Here is a 16,658-nt window from a genome sequence, read left to right on the forward strand (position 1 = left end):
TCATTGTTCTCTGACCTCAGTGTTAGGGTATCTAATGATTCATGATTGCTGCATGACTCATTTAACAACTATTGGGCGGCACGGTGGCACAGTGGTTAGCACTGCTGCCTCACAGCGCCAGGGACCTGGGTTCAATTCCCGCCTCAGGCGACTGACTGTGTGGAGTTTGCACGTTCTCCCCGTGTCTGCGTGGGTTTCCTCCGGGTGCTCCGGTTTCCTCCCACAGTCCAAAGATGTGCGGGTCAGGTGAATTGGCCATGCTAAATTGCCCGTAGTGTTAGGTAAGGAGTATATGTAGGGGTATGGGTGGGGTTCGCTTCGGCGGGTCGGTGTGGACTTGTTGGGCCGAAGGGCCTGTTTCCACACTGTAAGTAATCTAATCCATTATCACAGCCAGGTACCTGACATTTCACAGGGAGAAAGTGAGGAGTGCAGATGCTGGAGATCACAGTCGAGAGTGTGGTGCTGCAAAAAGCACAGCAGGTCAGGCAGCATTCGAGGAGCAGGAAAATTGATGTTTCAGGCATAAGTCCTTTGTCAAGAATCCTGTTAAAGGGCTTATGCACACAATGTCGATCCTCCTGCATCTTGGATGCTGCCCAACCTGCTGTGCTTTTCCAGCACCACACTCTGGAACCTGACGTTTCACCATTCGACTGAGTGCTGCAAGTGTGGTTAGAGCTGCTTTGATGTTGATCGATGAATTCTAATGCTTGTTATTATAAAGATTGTGTACTTGACTTCAATAATCTTTGCTTTAAGGCTTTAGGTAATTTAAAGATCATAAAAATAGCATTGCTTTCTTCTGTAATAGTGTTTTTTTCCATATGGTAAGGTAAAACTTAAAATTTACTTTATTGAACTTTATATTATCTAATTTCCGCATGGGTGTGGAGGTCAGTTCATTGTGGATATTGGAGGAATTGGCATGGTAGATCTAAGGGCAAAGGGTTTGAAGTGATTGGCATAAGTTGACATGGGGCTATAAAGGACCATCTCTGGGATAGATAGACATATGAAAGCATGGAAGATACGATGGGTTATTGAAGGGGGGGGGGAAGAATTACAGGGCAGAGTATGGCATGGAAGACAAGAAGGACCAGGGGTGTGTTTACAGGGCGTGAGATACTTTGTGTTGGCATGGATGAGCAAGGGCAGTGTGCAGGTGGTGAAGACATCTGAGGAATGAGTGCTTGAAGGAGAATTATCTTCCTTTCTTTAAACATTTGGACGTAATGCCAATATGTGTCTCTTGCCCGTCTGTAGGTGGAGTCACCTTTTGATTTCTAACGCAGTCCATATTCCCAGACCAGGCAGGCCCTCCTAAAAATCAGGCTTATAGATCCTGGTATTCTTATGACTCTATGCACTCGCCTCGTGGACAAACACCCAGACCTTATTGATTCGCCCAATGTACCGAACGTTTCCTTCTCTGTCTTTGCATGGTTTATTTCACAATCTTTGGTCTGATTGCTCACTCAGGTCTCAGATACTTGGTTTTCCCTCACTCAACCAATAACAACTGGTCGCAAATGCACTGTAAGGTATTATTGGAACTAACTGTGGCAAGGGCAAATCCAACAAATGGCAGACCCTGATGGTTTGCCTGTTGCAACAGACTTTGGAGCATTAATTATCTAGCCATCCTAATACAATATAGCACATTGTCTGAGATCATAAATCAAACATTGCACATTTAAAGTTTGCTGAAGGACCAGAAATTTGATATGTGGAAATTATATGATTAATTTTTAAGAATTTTATATTCTAGATAGGCAGAAGAAAGTTAATAGCTTCACTGATATAACAGAAAACTCCTGATATTGGCTCCACTATTATCTGCATGCATAGTGACCATTCCACAAGCTGGATATGCAGTGGAACATTAAAATTCCCATCTCTACCAATCATATCTTTTTTTCCCTTTTAAAAGTCCTTTGCAGACTTTATGCACATTAATGAGAATATTTTGGAGGTCCACATTTTCAACCTGACAGGTTTTCCTACCTTGTACTGCAGCCTCAATTTCATTCCAATTGAATGCCTTTTATTTTCCGCATCTCTGTCACGACATAAATAATGAACCTAATCATAGAGAAAGTTGGGAAAGGTTTCCTTAAGCCCCATTCTCTTGCCCCATGAATTTTATTAAAGCTTCTGCCATCTGGGAGCACCCTTGATTAATTTGCCCAGCACAGATTCTCATATGAGCTATTTAAATATATTTCATATGCTGCTGCTACTGCCATCAGTGATCTGACAGATTTCTCTCAGACTTTAAGTTACACTAATGGTCTCTCAATTTGTCCAAGAAAAATCCTCTGAGATTCAGATCGATGTTCACAGCTGAAAGGTTGCCTCATTTTTCATCGGCTTCCTACTCCCTTCCTGATAGCTGGATCATCTAACTTTCCAGAGCTGATGTGGAGAAGACTTCATTTATCATGAAAATAATAGCAATTAAACTTTACTTTGTCTTGTCTATAAGCTTTGTGTTGGCCCATAACTGTGTGGGTTAATCATGCGAGACGTGTGTGGTTCTCTGTGAGCCCACAACAGCTAAAATGCCCCAATGTGACACGTAGATAGAAGAGAAATATACAGTCAAACTTGCCAAGGTGCATATTAATTACCTGGGGTTAGAGGGCCATATCTCATGTTAACAAAACTGTTAAGCCTTCTTTTTCTGATCAAAACAGAAAATGGCATGAAGTGAATCTACCCTTCTTTACATTTCTTTTGTTTTTGAAACCATGGCAATCAAGTAATGGAGCAAGGCTTGCTGAGCAACTTAAAATATCTCTGAATTCATCTGCCTAAATCTATAACTACTGAACAAATCCGCAGAATATTGTTTCACTTTCTTCCATATAAATATTCTGAGCTTTGCAAAACTTGAATACAATTCTAAGTATATCCTTTTTTTTTTGACTTGCACAATATTTTGCAATCTTATTATCGAAGGGATTTGGACAGATAAGATTCTCAGCATGAATTTGACAGATACAGCAAGGTTGATTTAGTATATTACAAAACCAGCTGGCTACTTGCCCTAATGGCACCAAACTGGCTGCAACAATTCTTAGGTTCATTGAAACAGAACTGGCGACTGACTGCCCAAAGTGAATCTTCCAAGCAGCTGGTCAGATTCAGGCCAGCAGCAAAAAAAATTTCACATGTTGACAATTACAGACAATAGGGCTAGATTTGTGGGACATGGATGATTACTCCTTCGACTGCTCACCTGACAAAAATAATTACAAAGCACCTTTTTTTTTCCAGTTCTTCAGTTGTATCACCAGTAAAAGGGCACAACACAAGCTCCAACCAATTTCAGTTTGAATACTTATCCAGGATCTACATAATTTGGAGATGCCGGTGTTGGACTGGGGTGTACAAAATTAAAAATCACACAACACCAGGTTATAGTCCGACAGGTTTAATTGGAAGCACACTAGCTTTCGGAGCGTCTCTCCGAAAGCTAGTGTGCTTCCAATTAAACCTGTTGTTCTATAACCGGGTGTTGTGTGATTTTTAAGGATCTACATATGTTGCTGAATCTCACTGCATATGAAAACAAGTCTACTGCCTAAAACAAGTTAAGTGCTCGCTGCCAAATGGCAGTCTTCTCTGAAAATGTCAGTGGGAGAACCATCCAGTTAATGTCACCTTTGATAAGTTAAAATCACACTCAAGAAGTCAGTCAACATCTGAAGAAATACCAGACAAGGTGATATTTGAGGCTGGGTTTTTTTTAAGCACTATTCTAATAAAGCATTATTGAACTAACTTGTCCCAAGATTATCATAAAAAGGTTTTATAGCTATATTTTAAGAAAAAGAGAATCAAGACGAAATGGGGTTCCTTTAATAAAACATATTAAACAGACACATAAATGTCAGTGTAAATAAGGAAATTGCAGACTTGCTGAATAGTTATGACTGAATCTTCACTGTGGAGGAAGAGGAAATATTCCTGAAATTTAAGGAAAGCTAATAGAAATCAAGATCTAAAAATCACGGAACTAAAACTTAGCAAAGAAAAGGTATTTGACAAATAATGGGATGAAAGTTTGCTAAATCCCCAGGATCTGATGGCTCTCAAGATAAAATATTCAAAGAAGTTGTTGAGGAAATTGCAGATGATTTAGCCATAACTTTCTGGTGCTCTCAATCAGGATCTACCACTTTAGTTTGGAAAATTGCGCATTTAACTCTGTTATTTAAGAAAAGTGAGGAAGAGAGAAAGAAATTAAAGATTGTTAGTATCTGTTGTAAACAAGTTATTGAAATCTATATTTACAAACAAGGTAACTGAGAACTTTGTGAAATTTGGTTACAGGGAGTAAGTTAAATCTAATAATCTTGTTGAATTTCTTGAAGAAGCAGTGAACATGGTGGATAGATGGATGTCATTGTAGACAGTTTATATGAAATTCCCCAAACAGACCATTAGTTAAGCTTAAAACTCATGGCCAGGCAAATTGGTGAGCTGATGAGGAGGTACAGAAATTCGTAGTATCCCATAAGGTTCTATGCTGCATTTGAAATATTCATCATATTTAATTATAACTTAAATAACACAATAGAGAACCAAAAGTCAGCTAAACGTGAAATGTTAGCTTGCTCTCTCTCGACCCACTGTGATCACCAACATTTTCTGTTTTCAGAATCATTCATCCAAGTTTGTTGATGTCACAAGAATTGTTAGTATAATGAGTCATGTAGAAAGGAGCATTAATGGACTAACTGAATAGGCAAATGGATTTCAATCCAATGAGTATATTGTCACCAATTTTGGACAAAAATTATTATATCTGAGTATTATGTAAGTCGTGAAAAACTAGGAAGAGTGGAAATTCGAAGAGATTTTGGCTTTCGTGTAATGCTGAAGGACACATTCACACACAAAACATAATCAAGGAGGCTAATATTGATCTGATGAAGAGTCACTGGACTCAAAATGTTAACTCTGCTTTTTTTTTGCCCCCAAACATGCTGCTTGACCGGTTGAGTTTCGATAGCAATTTCTGTTTTCACTTGGGGCAAATATTAGCCTTGATGACTTAAGGGCAAGAAGGTGCGGTGGAAGATATATTTTCACAGCTGTACAAAGCCTTGGTTAGACCGCACCTGCAGTGCTGTGCGCAGTTTTGTGTAGAGAAGGTAGAAAAGATTTATTGACCTTGGAAAAACTGCAGCACAAATTAATTGCTGCATTATAAGAACTACAAGGGTTTCATTAAAAGGAGTGACTGCATAATCCAGATTTTTTGGGGGGAAAACAGAAAGTTGGTTATCTTGAGGTTTTCAGCATTTGTAACAAATTGATAAGGTTGACAGACAGAGAACTTTCCCTGCCAGTGACGAGTCTGAGACAAGGGAGCATTACCTGAAAATCAGAGCCAGATCGTTCAGGGGATAAATTAGGAAATATCTGCTTATGCAAACAAAGCTGGAAAGGTGAGAACTTTCTTCCACAAAAAGCAGTAAATTCCAGTTCAATAATACATTTGAATGGCTTTGTGAGGAAGTGACCAAGTTGATAAATGAAGGAAGGGCTGTAGATATCACATACATGGACTTTAGCAAGACATTTGATAAGGTTCCCCATGGTAAACTAATGGAGAAAGTGAAGTCACATGGTGTGCAGGGTGTTCTAGCTAGGTGGATAAAGAACTGGTTGAGCAACAGGAGACAGAGAGTAGTGGTTAAAGGGAGTTTCTCAAAACGGAGAAAGGTGACCAGTGGTGTTCCACAGGGGTCAGTGCTGGGGCCGCTGTTGTTTGTGATATACGTAAACGATCTGGAAGAGGGCACTGTTGGTATGATCAGCAAGTTTGCAGATGACATGAAAATTGGTGGAGTAGCAGAAAGCATAGAGAACTGTCAAAGAATACAGGAGAATATAGATAGACTGGAGATTTGGGTGGAGAAGTGGCAGATGGAGTTCAATCTGGGCAAATGTGAGGTGATGCATTTTGGGAAGTCTAATTCTAAAGTGAATTATACAGTAAATGGAAGAGCCTTGGGAAAATTTGATGAGCAAAGTGATCTGGGAGTTCAGGTCCATTGTACCCTGAAGGTGGCTGCGCAGGTGGATAGAGTGGTCAAGAAGGCATATTGTATGCTTGCCTTCATCAGACGTGGTATTGAGTATAACAGCTGGCAGGACATTTTAAAATGGTACAAGACATTGGTTCGGCCGCATTTAGAATATTGTGTACAGTTCTGGTCGCCACATTATCAAAAGGATGTGGACGCTTTAGAGAGGGTATAGAGAAGGTTTACGAGGATGTTGCCTGGTATGGAAGGTGCTAGCTATGAAGAGAGGTTGAGTAGATTTGGATTATTTTCATTAGAAAAAAGGAGATTGTGAAGGGACCTGATTGAGGTCTACAAAATCATGAAGGGTACAGACAAGATGGATAGAGATAAGCTTTTTCCCAGTGTGAAGGATTCAGTAACGAGAGGTCATGCTTTCAAGGTGAGAGGTGAAAAGTTTAAGGGGGACACAGGTGGCCAGTACTTTATACAGAGGGTGGTGGATGCCTGGAACGCGTTGCCAGCAGACGTAGAAGAGGCAGGCATAGTAGATTCATTTCAGACGCGTTTGGATAGATGCATGAATAGGTGGGAGCAGAGGGATACAGATGCTTAGGAATTGGATGACAGATTTAGACAGTGGATTTGGATCAGCTCAGGCTTGGAGGGCCAAAGGGCCTGTTCCTGGGCTGTACTTTTTATTTGATCTTTGTTCTTTGAATCTGAGAAGGATACATTTCTGCTTGACTAGGGTATAAAAGGATACAAACTCAAGGTAGGTTGAGACGAAGAAGCAGATTAGCCACAATGTCATTGATTGACAGAAGATGGTGATGGGGCTGAATGGTCTGTTTGTTTATTTTTTTTCTATGTCTGGTCCTCTCCATGGAGGCTGACTATTCTGCTTTTGTTTCTCAGTATTTTTGGCTTTCATCCCCAGCACTTAATGTTTTTTTGTACACAAAACCTGAAATTTACATAATATGGTGTTGAAATGTAACATATCAGGCTATGATTGAACATGACGGAGTTATTGAAGTAACATTGGGATGGATTTTCCACAAAATAACAATCTCAAATAGGCTACCACTTTGGCCCATTTTAACAGAATGACAAAGTTCACATTTTTGTCAGTAGATTCCACTCAGGGTTCCTACAGAAGTGCAGAACCATGCTTCCATTTTGACAGATCCCCTCAACGCATGGAACAGTGAAAGGAAGCCAAACCGCATTCTTTTTTCAGGCAGTCTGCTGCCACACTCTAAAATGTGAAGGTTCAACATCATGGACAGTCTTTTAACAGCAACTGTGAAAGGGTAATCGAAAGGACTTTAATGTTAACTATTAAGATTAAATTCCCTACAGTATGGAAAGCGGCTATTTGACCAACAAGTCCACACAGACCCTCCGAAGAATAACACACCCAGACCCAGTCCCCTACCCCATATTTACCCTGATTAATGCACCTATGGCAATTTAGCAAAATAAGCCCTAACCTGCACATCTTTGGATTATGGGAGGAAACTGGAGCACCCAGAGGAAACCCACGCAGACGTTGGGAGAATGTGCAAGCTCCACACAGACAGTTGGGTATCAAACTCGGGTCCCTGATGCTGTGAGGTAGCAGTGCTAACCACTGAGCTACCACACCTCCCAATGACTTTTGACTTTGTTTTTTACTTATCGTATAAGGGTAATGCTTAACTTTTCAAACTTTGTTTCTTTTACTACTTTGTACCTAGTTACCTTTCTCACTAAAATGGGGTCATGTGTGGTTATACCATACACTTTTTACTGTACTTGAGTATGCTTGACCATAAAATCTCATCATCTAAAGTAAGCGTGAGGTTACGGTGCTTGGAGGTAGAGTGCCAAATATGCAAAAGGTAAATTCCGGAGTTATTCTGCCAAGTGGGTAGGGGGGGGGGGTAGGCACTGATGGGTAGTTACCAATTGAATAGGGTATCAGGAGAGGGGGCAGATAGGTCAGGTATAGGGAGTTACATGTCCAGGGAAGAGGTATGGGGCGCTGGGGACTGGGTCTGGTGATGGAGAAAGGATGTGAGGTCCAGAGCAGGGAAATGATGGTTGGGTCCCAAAAGGTGCTTGTAAGGCGTCTCAGGTCCAGCATCAATTTAGGCATCAAGTCTAGGAACCACAGTGGGGCTGGAGTCCACTGCCTCCCAGAGAGATTGGCTCCACAGCAAGGTGTGTGCAGGTGTTAGGTCCCAGGCTTAGAGACGAGGGGTGTCAAATCTGGTCGTGAAGCTATAGAGGATTGTGGGTTTGGGGTTTGAGGTGAGGTGGGCGGGGGGTGAAAGGTGGTGTATCAGGGCAAGTGGAGAGGGGGAGGTGCAGTGGCATGTCCTATGACATCAGGGCATGTCAGTAAGCTTCTGGGACAGTGTAAGATATCTGGGGGAGGTGTAGTTCACTATGCAAGGCCAGTTATTTAATAGTTTCACTTTTCTTCAGTAACTGTGTACTTAACTTCAAATACCCCCTCTGAATTCTTCTATTACATAAATATTTTCAGAGAGCTCACACTGCCTTATGGAATCTTCAATTTTCTCATCAATCTCCTTTGTGAGTCTCCTTATAATGGGGATTCTGCAGGGTCCCAGTGAACAACTTCCAGGTGCATTTCAGAAATGATTATCTGATCATCAAAAAATTCAGGCCACGGTGTTGTCACCACAATGTAAGGACAAAGTGCAATGCTGTTTTCTATCTCAAAATACCAAATATTTTTACAACATATCCTACTTGTTCAGATAATGGATCTTTTTTTTTACTTCTGTTCTTATTCCAAAAATGTTACTATTCCTCAAAAAATGGAGTACTTGTCTCTGAGTAAAACCAATGTAATTCACACGTTAATGCACTGAATAATGTGCATCCTTCCTTGCTTTTGCAAATACTATCGTTCCCAAGTGAGAACCACTACTTAGACCATCTTAGAATGGGACTGAGTTTTGGTCCACATTTTTCTTTCTATTGCAAAATGCAGGAACTATTGGTTCCTATTGGAGAAGGCCAGTCAGAATCTTTGCTAGCCCATGATTCAGACATCACTTGAGACTATGTTTCTTTTATTGTTGAAAAACTTTAGTAATCCTTTATCACGTATATTGCAATGTCTACACTTGGCCTCATATTCAGGCTGTTAGTCTTGCCAAGTTTATGAATGTATTTGCTAGGCTTACCCTGACTTCAAATGACCATGCCAGAATACATGCTCTGTAACATATTCTTTTAATCATAAATCAAGTTGCCACTAGATATTTAATACAAATGAACCAACACTGTGGGCGTCTCAGTGGTTTGCAATGCTGCCTCACAGCGCCAGGGACCTCAGGTTACAGTCTCTGTGGACTTTGCATGTGTTTCCTCCCACAGTCCAAAGATGAGCATGTTAAATAAATTGGACATGCTACTTTGCCCACAGTGTTCAGGTATGTGGAAGCTAGGTGGATTAGCCATGGTAAAAGCAGAGTTATGGGCATGTGGGTCTTGGGGGGTCAGTATAGATTTGATGGGCCAAATGGCCTCCATCTGCACTTTAGGGATTTAATGAACATCTCATTATTAACATCAAAGATCTTAATTTAAGATTTTGCTATGTTTCTGTTGCATTACTTGGAATTTGAAGGACACAGTTTTGTTAATTTATATTTGGTTTTCCACTGTTAAATAAATGCAGTCATAACGATGTACAGCATTGAAACAGACCCTTCGATCCAGTCCGTCCATGCCGACCAGATATTCCAACCCAACCTCATCCCACCTGCCAGCATCCGGCCCATATCCCTCCAAACCCTTCCTGTTGTAATCTGAGGTAACCCACTTTGCTGCCCACTACATCTCCAATTTTGGTGTCATCCGCAAACTTACTAACTGTACCTCTTATGCTCGTATCCAAATCATTTATGTCAATGACAAAAAGTAGAGGACCCAGCACCGATCCTTGTGGCACTCCACTGGTCACAGGCCTCCAGTGTGAAAAACAACCCTCCACCACCACCCTCTATCATCTACCTTTGAGCCAGTTCTGTATCCAAATGGCTAGTTCTCTCTGTATTCCATGAGATCTAACCTTGCTAATCATCTCCCATGGGGAACCTTGTCGAAAGCCTTACTGAAGTCTATCTAGATCATTTGACATTCTTGGGTACCAGCTTTATTGGCTCACAGGATGACATGTGCTACAATCATGAAAGGTATTAACCTGAAATTCCTTGTATCCTGATCTGAGGAACTATGCTAGGATTGCAACCAATTGTTCTCTCTAGTACTGACCCACTTAGACTCTTCAAGTTGAGGAGGAGAGTCATCTCTGGCATAACACTTGTGTCTGCCTATGCTTTCAGGAAACTCTAATGCTCAACTGCTTTCAGGGTAAAGTTGCCCTACCCACACTCCCATTCAGGTGAAAATGGGCAGAGAGACTTGATTGTTGGAAGTCCCCTGGAATTCCTCCATTACATTTGGCAGACAAAGATTCTAGCCCTGATATGTAACTCGTAAAAACAGCCAGCACTTGCACAATTGGATACTTCATTGTTCTCCACAACGAGTTTGCCAGATTTTGGATGGAGTATTGGTTGGGGACCAACAAATCCTTCAAAGTGGAGGCCACTGTCTTCACAAAGAAGTATTTTGCAAACTTTTTCCTTTATTAGTGAAAGAGAAGAACTCATCCATCATTTACATTGCAAAAATGTGACAAGCCAGTGACACAATTAAGTATTTTGAAATAATTTACATCTCAACACCATATGGTTATAAACAAAAGAAAGCAGTAAACATTTCCTCACGAAGCTGACACCACGTTTACACTACTACCAGTATCTATATCGATCAAACTGTAATAACTGTCAATGCCAGTAAATTCCAATCAATGATGAATAAATCATCAAGATTCGAGTTACAATATCAGAAGAAAATCATTTGGATTAGATGACAAAGCATAATACAGGCATAAAAATTGATTACTAATTTCAATGCAAATTTATAAATCACTAAAAATCACACTTGCATTGTTTGAAGGTTCAACAATTCAATACAGAGTCATTTCATCTACAGAGAGATATGTTAGTGCTCTTCAAGTTAGATGAGTGAGAAAGTAAAGGAAATTCAGAATAGCATTTTCTTCACCTTATTTTGACATTGTCCAGATTGGGATGGCCATAACCTTGTCTTATTTTATAAACTAAACTTCCTGTCTGCTTACAAATGCTCATCTTTGGGGTCTATCTATACAAAGCAAAATCCCATCGACTAACTTACATGTTAAAGACGAGTCAATGGTAGACTTTTTAAGAACTTCTCAGTCAGTGCTCTAACTATAAAAATAACCCGCATTCATATAGCATCTTTAAATTTCTAAAGTGCTCCAAGACAATTCAAAGGAGAGTTAGCTGAATAAATATTGTACTGACTCACATAAGGCTGTTTGTCTTGCCAAGTCTTATGACTATAATTGCTAGGTTTACCGTGACTTCAAATTACTATGCCTGAATGCTTCCTCTGTAAGATATTCTTTTAATTTCAGTTGGGCTCGGTTATCTCTCAGAGGTCAGGAACTGAAATGGGTAACAGCTCATGGTCCTGAACAACATTTTCAGATGCTCCTAACTCCCAGATCTGCAATGATTTTAATGTTGCAGGCAAATAAAGACCGGGGAATGGGCTCATCATCCAACCTGGTACCAAATATTGGAAGGCCTATGGAAGACCTTCTGGCACTCAGAGATCATTAACCCCATCGGCTGAGGTGAGAGCTGCTGATCTGAGCACCGAGCCTCTGAAGTAAAAGCTTGGGTGGGTTTGGTTTTACCCTTGAGTCTTCTCCTTCATTCAAAAAGATCACGGCTCTTCTGACTGTAACCTTCAATCCACATTCTCTTCTATTCCTGACAATGGCTCAACCCCCAGCTGATCAAGAATCCTTCTACCTCTGCTTGTAAAGTATTCAAAGGTTCTGCTTCCACTAGCTTTTTGAGAGGAGTAGTCCAAAGAGTCACAGTCCTTAGACAAAAAGTGCTTTTTTTTTTGGTTGCCTCATCTCGGTTTAAAACCTGCAACCTTTGATTTTGAAACAGTGAACCCTGTTTCCAGATTCTCCCACAACAGGAAGCAATCTCTCCACATCCAACCTGTCCAGGCCCCTCAGGAATTTATGTTTCAAAAACTTTGCTTCTTCCTCTTCCAAACACTAGTGGATACAAGCCTGACCTGTCTTTCTTCATCAGACAAGCCCCCCCCCCCCATTCCAGGTATTAGTCTCCAACATATTTACATGCTTCCTTCAGTAAGGTATCCAATACAGTAGAGTACTCGAGGTGTGGTCTCACTAGAACCCTGTATAACTGAAGCATAATCATCCTACCTTTCGCAATTACTTGCTGTCTCTGCATTCTAACCCTTTGTGATTCATGTGCTAGCATACCCAGATCCCTCTGCATCTCAGAGACCTGCAATCTCTTACCATTTAGATAATATGCTTCTTTTCCTTTGTTCCTGCCAAAATGGACAATTTCATATTTTCCCACATTATAATCCATCTGCCAAATCTTTGCCCACTAACTTTCACTTCTTAAGTGTCTATGTAGCTTGACAATGATCCTGGAGGGCTCCTTCTTGGAGAAGGCCAGAACCCTCAAAGGCATGCCAAGTGGGCCTCACCTTCATTCCACTCACTTTCTTGCCCTGACTCCACCTGTACCTTGGACATTGGGATGTCCAGGTAACTGACCTGAAAATGCCAAGTGGCACAAGAACACTTAAAAAAAAAAATGGTGTCTAACTGACTTCCATTAATGGACGTGGGAGGTGATCTGTCCCTGAGTTGCTTGAACAAAAATGCTGTGGGGTTACCTTTATGGTGGCAATCCAACACAGAGGATAGCAACATGTATTTGTGTTCCTACACCCTCCAATCCTAACTCAGTTTAAAATATGATCTATTACGACATTTGACTAGCAGCTTATTCAACAAGGTACGTTATTAAGGAGGGTGCTAAAGGAGTCAAGAGAGTTAAAGAGGTTCAGGATTAACAGTTCTTTAAAACTCAGTGGCAAAAGGCTCAACCGCTAGTGACCAAACAATTCAAATTCCCGATTCATAAGAGGCCCGAAGTGGAGTAAGCAGGTATTTTGCAGGATTGTAGAACAAGGAGGATATATAGAATGAGGAAGGGGCAGATCATGGAAGCATTTGAAAACATTGATGAGAATTCTAAAATCAAGTTGTCGTGGGAACAGGAGCCAGTGTAGGTCAACAAGGACTGGGATCGAGACTGAAGAGGACTTTGGCATAAACTACATATAAACATCGTAGATTTGGGTTTATGGAGGATAGAACCTAGGAGTCAGATTAGGACAGTATTGCAATAGTTAGGTTTAGAAGGAATAATGCACGAGCGCCCCTTTCAGATGAAATGAAGCTGGGCTGGAGTTGGGCAGTATTTCAGACTCCCAGTATTTCAGGGAAAAAAGTTGCATTAGTAATGGCACTCATGTTGGAGTCAAGCATAATACCAAGTAGATAAATAATCTCATTCAAACAATTGCCAGGCAGAGAAGAAAGATTGTTAGCAACTGAATGTAGTTTAAAGTGAAGACTAAGGTCAATAGCTTATGTCATCCTAACAATATACTGAAAATAATTTCAGCTCATCTCGTACTGAATATTGGGAAGCAATCTGGTAATTTAGTGGCAGCAGAGAAGCTGAGAGAAATAGTGGGAAAGCATTGTCAGCATACATTATTTTGAGTGGAATCACCTAAAGGCAATATGTAGATGAGAAATAGCAGGAGGGCCTAGATCTAGGGTGACAATATAGAAGTCGGAAGTGAAACCCTTGCAGCCCATCCTCTGATGAGAATGGTACCCAATGAAGGAGAGGTGCACTGAAAGCTAGTGCTTCCAAATAAACCTGTTGGACTATGACCTGGTGTTGTGTGACTTGTTTTAACTTTGTCCACCTTAGCACCGCCACATCATGGCTCCCAGTTCCTCAGCATCCAGCAAATTATCTCATTGGCTTCCTCTCTCCAGACTATACTCGAGGGCCTTCTCAGACCTGCCCAAGCAGCAGGAAAGCAAATGTACCAGCCCTGTTTATACCATGTCCGCCAGCCTGATGAAGGTGCCATCCTGTATGAGTGACCAACATAACTCACCAAGGAGAGACCCCCTTCCCATCCCGCACCCACGTCATTCAATTTATCATCTCGTGAGGTAGAGTCCATGATCCTACATGTATGACATATAATGAGATGATATACCTTTCCTGCCACACCTCTCCTTGGAAGTTTTAGAGTGAATGGATGCTCTTGGGCAGGACTCAGCATTTTTAAAATCATTGCTGCTAACCTCTGCATCACAGAGATGTTAATGTTAGATTTGTGAGCACCAATGGCCTGGTGCAAACTGACCAACATTTGAAGCCTAAGCACATTCACGCCACATGCAATGCAGATGAATGGGCTAAGTGAGTAAACGGCAGGTCAGGCAGCACCCAAGGAGCAGGAAAATCGATGGAAGGGCTTTTGCCCGAAACATCGATTTTCCTGCTCCTCAAATGCTGCCTGACCTGCTGTGCTTTTCCAGCACCACTCTGATCTAAACTCTGGTTTCCAGCATCTGCAGTGCTCACTTTTGCTGAAGTGAGCAAACAAGCATCTCTGAGATATAACCATGTCCAGTCTAACAGCTGAGTGCCTGTCCCTGCAGTAGTCTTTCAATGCCAGTTGCCTGTGTGCTCCACAAAGCAGGTCCATGCCCCCAAGATCCTCCAAGGGAATTGAGGAGTTGCATTGTGGATAGTGAAGGGTTGGCAAATCTTGAACGGCAATGTCCATGGACAAGAGTGAGTGAGACTGGTGCCCATGAGATGCTCTTTCATGCTGAACTGAAGTCGGCAGGTACCTGCTCTGACTTCCATGTTGAGAATTCCCAACATCTAGATGGTTTGCCACATTTGATGAAATAGGAACCTATATTAATCAGCGGAGATGCATGGTTAAGAAAATTGTTTTCAAGTGATAACTTCCCATCATTACCAATTCAACTCAACTTCTGGCAGATGCATGTACCTTGGACCTGATGTTGAGATGGGCCTTGACAGATTTCCCATGTGATTCTGCCACAAACCCCACCATAGTTCACATTATTCAGGCCCCTATAATGTGCTGCCCAATGCTATTTTGTTTTGCTGTAAGTATTTTAATTGTGGACATGGTTAAACAGTGATAATGTAATTTGATGTAATGTAATCTAGAGGCTCAGATAAATGTGGGACACAGATACAAATTTCTTCATGGAAACTTGCAGAATTTAAATTCAATTAATGAAGGTAAAATCTGGAATTGGAAGCAACCCTCTACAATGGTTCACAAGAAACTATCCATGATTTTTTTTTAAATTCAGTTTGCTAACATTCTCCAAAGGAGGAAATCAGCCAGTCCTATTTGGTCAGTGCAACTCGGTTCAGGGGTAATTTTGGGTCGTCAAAAACTGGTGGCCTTGCCAGAAATTTCCACATCTCATAAAATGAGTCTAAGGGTAAGTTAGAAAGAAGTTGGATATTGGGATATGATGTTCATATAGTTTTTAAGGGTTTTTTTTTAAACTATTGTTTATCACCATCAACCTCAATGGAAATGCAAAGCATCAATCTTTTACTAGCAATGGTACAGATCAAATGTACTGTATGTAGCTTACAATTAACCTCATCATTATATAGTCTTATCCCCAATTGATCTATAAATTCTTGTGGATGATTGTACATTTATATTGAAGAAAAGAAGAACTCAACAATGTCAACATGTCATTAAGTTTGTCACAGATTGATAAATTCTTGATGTCACAAGGAATTAAGGGCTACGGGGAGAATGCTGGTAAGTGGAGTTGAAATGCCCATCAGCCATGATTGAATGGCGGAGTGGACTCGATGGATCGAATGGCCTTACTTCCACTCCTATGTCTTATGGTCTTATGGTCTTAAGTATGTGTATTTTTTTAGGACAGAGGAAATTGAATAGGGAAAATGGGTTTAACAAGTGGCATATACAAGTCAGTCAATGTTATGCATGTATATGAAAAGAAAAAAAAAGCAATAAAATTATACACACTGAATATTTAACACCAAGAGCTGTTGATTTGAGGAAAACTGAAAAGACCTGCAATCAATGTTACATTGTTCATTACTCTGTTCAATAACGGCAATCACTGTTGTAATTTTGTTGTTTGAAATATTGTTTTTTTCAGCTTGTATTGTATTTTGATTTTGTACGTAGGAGATTGGAATTAAATTTTTTAAAGTGATAATTTTAAACTTTATCTTTATGACTATTGACAAAAAGCTCAAATCTAGAGCTTTCAAGCCACTACGACAGATTACTAATTAAAATCTGCTTGATTACATCTAGATGGGTTTTCTTTTAATTTACTTTCCATGTCAACTCCATGGCTTTAGTTCAACATGCATAAAAGCAAAGAACTGACAACTCACCGTTTGCATAAGGATTGACGGTCTTTTTGTTTGTCATGACACGTGCTGTAGCATTATTAACCTAAGCAAATAGATGATCATATTAACAAGCAGA

At 40.6% G+C, this 16,658-nt stretch overlaps 1 protein-coding gene across 8 annotated transcripts in view; it reads right to left on the reverse strand.

Annotated features, from left to right (window-relative positions):
• Window positions 1-16,658, reverse strand: part of rbfox1 (RNA binding fox-1 homolog 1) — a 375,024-nt gene that overhangs the window by 128,957 nt on the left and 229,409 nt on the right. For all 8 annotated transcript variants that reach the window (XM_060840251.1, XM_060840252.1, XM_060840254.1 and 5 more), the window contains one exon: window positions 16,565-16,625. In XM_060840251.1, the coding sequence (XP_060696234.1) occupies window positions 16,565-16,625 (61 nt within the window). The remainder of the gene's footprint in view (window positions 1-16,564; window positions 16,626-16,658) is intronic.

This window comes from Hemiscyllium ocellatum, chromosome 20 (genome assembly GCF_020745735.1).
Source record: "Hemiscyllium ocellatum isolate sHemOce1 chromosome 20, sHemOce1.pat.X.cur, whole genome shotgun sequence".
In the NCBI taxonomy this organism is placed as follows: domain Eukaryota; kingdom Metazoa; phylum Chordata; class Chondrichthyes; order Orectolobiformes; family Hemiscylliidae; genus Hemiscyllium; species Hemiscyllium ocellatum.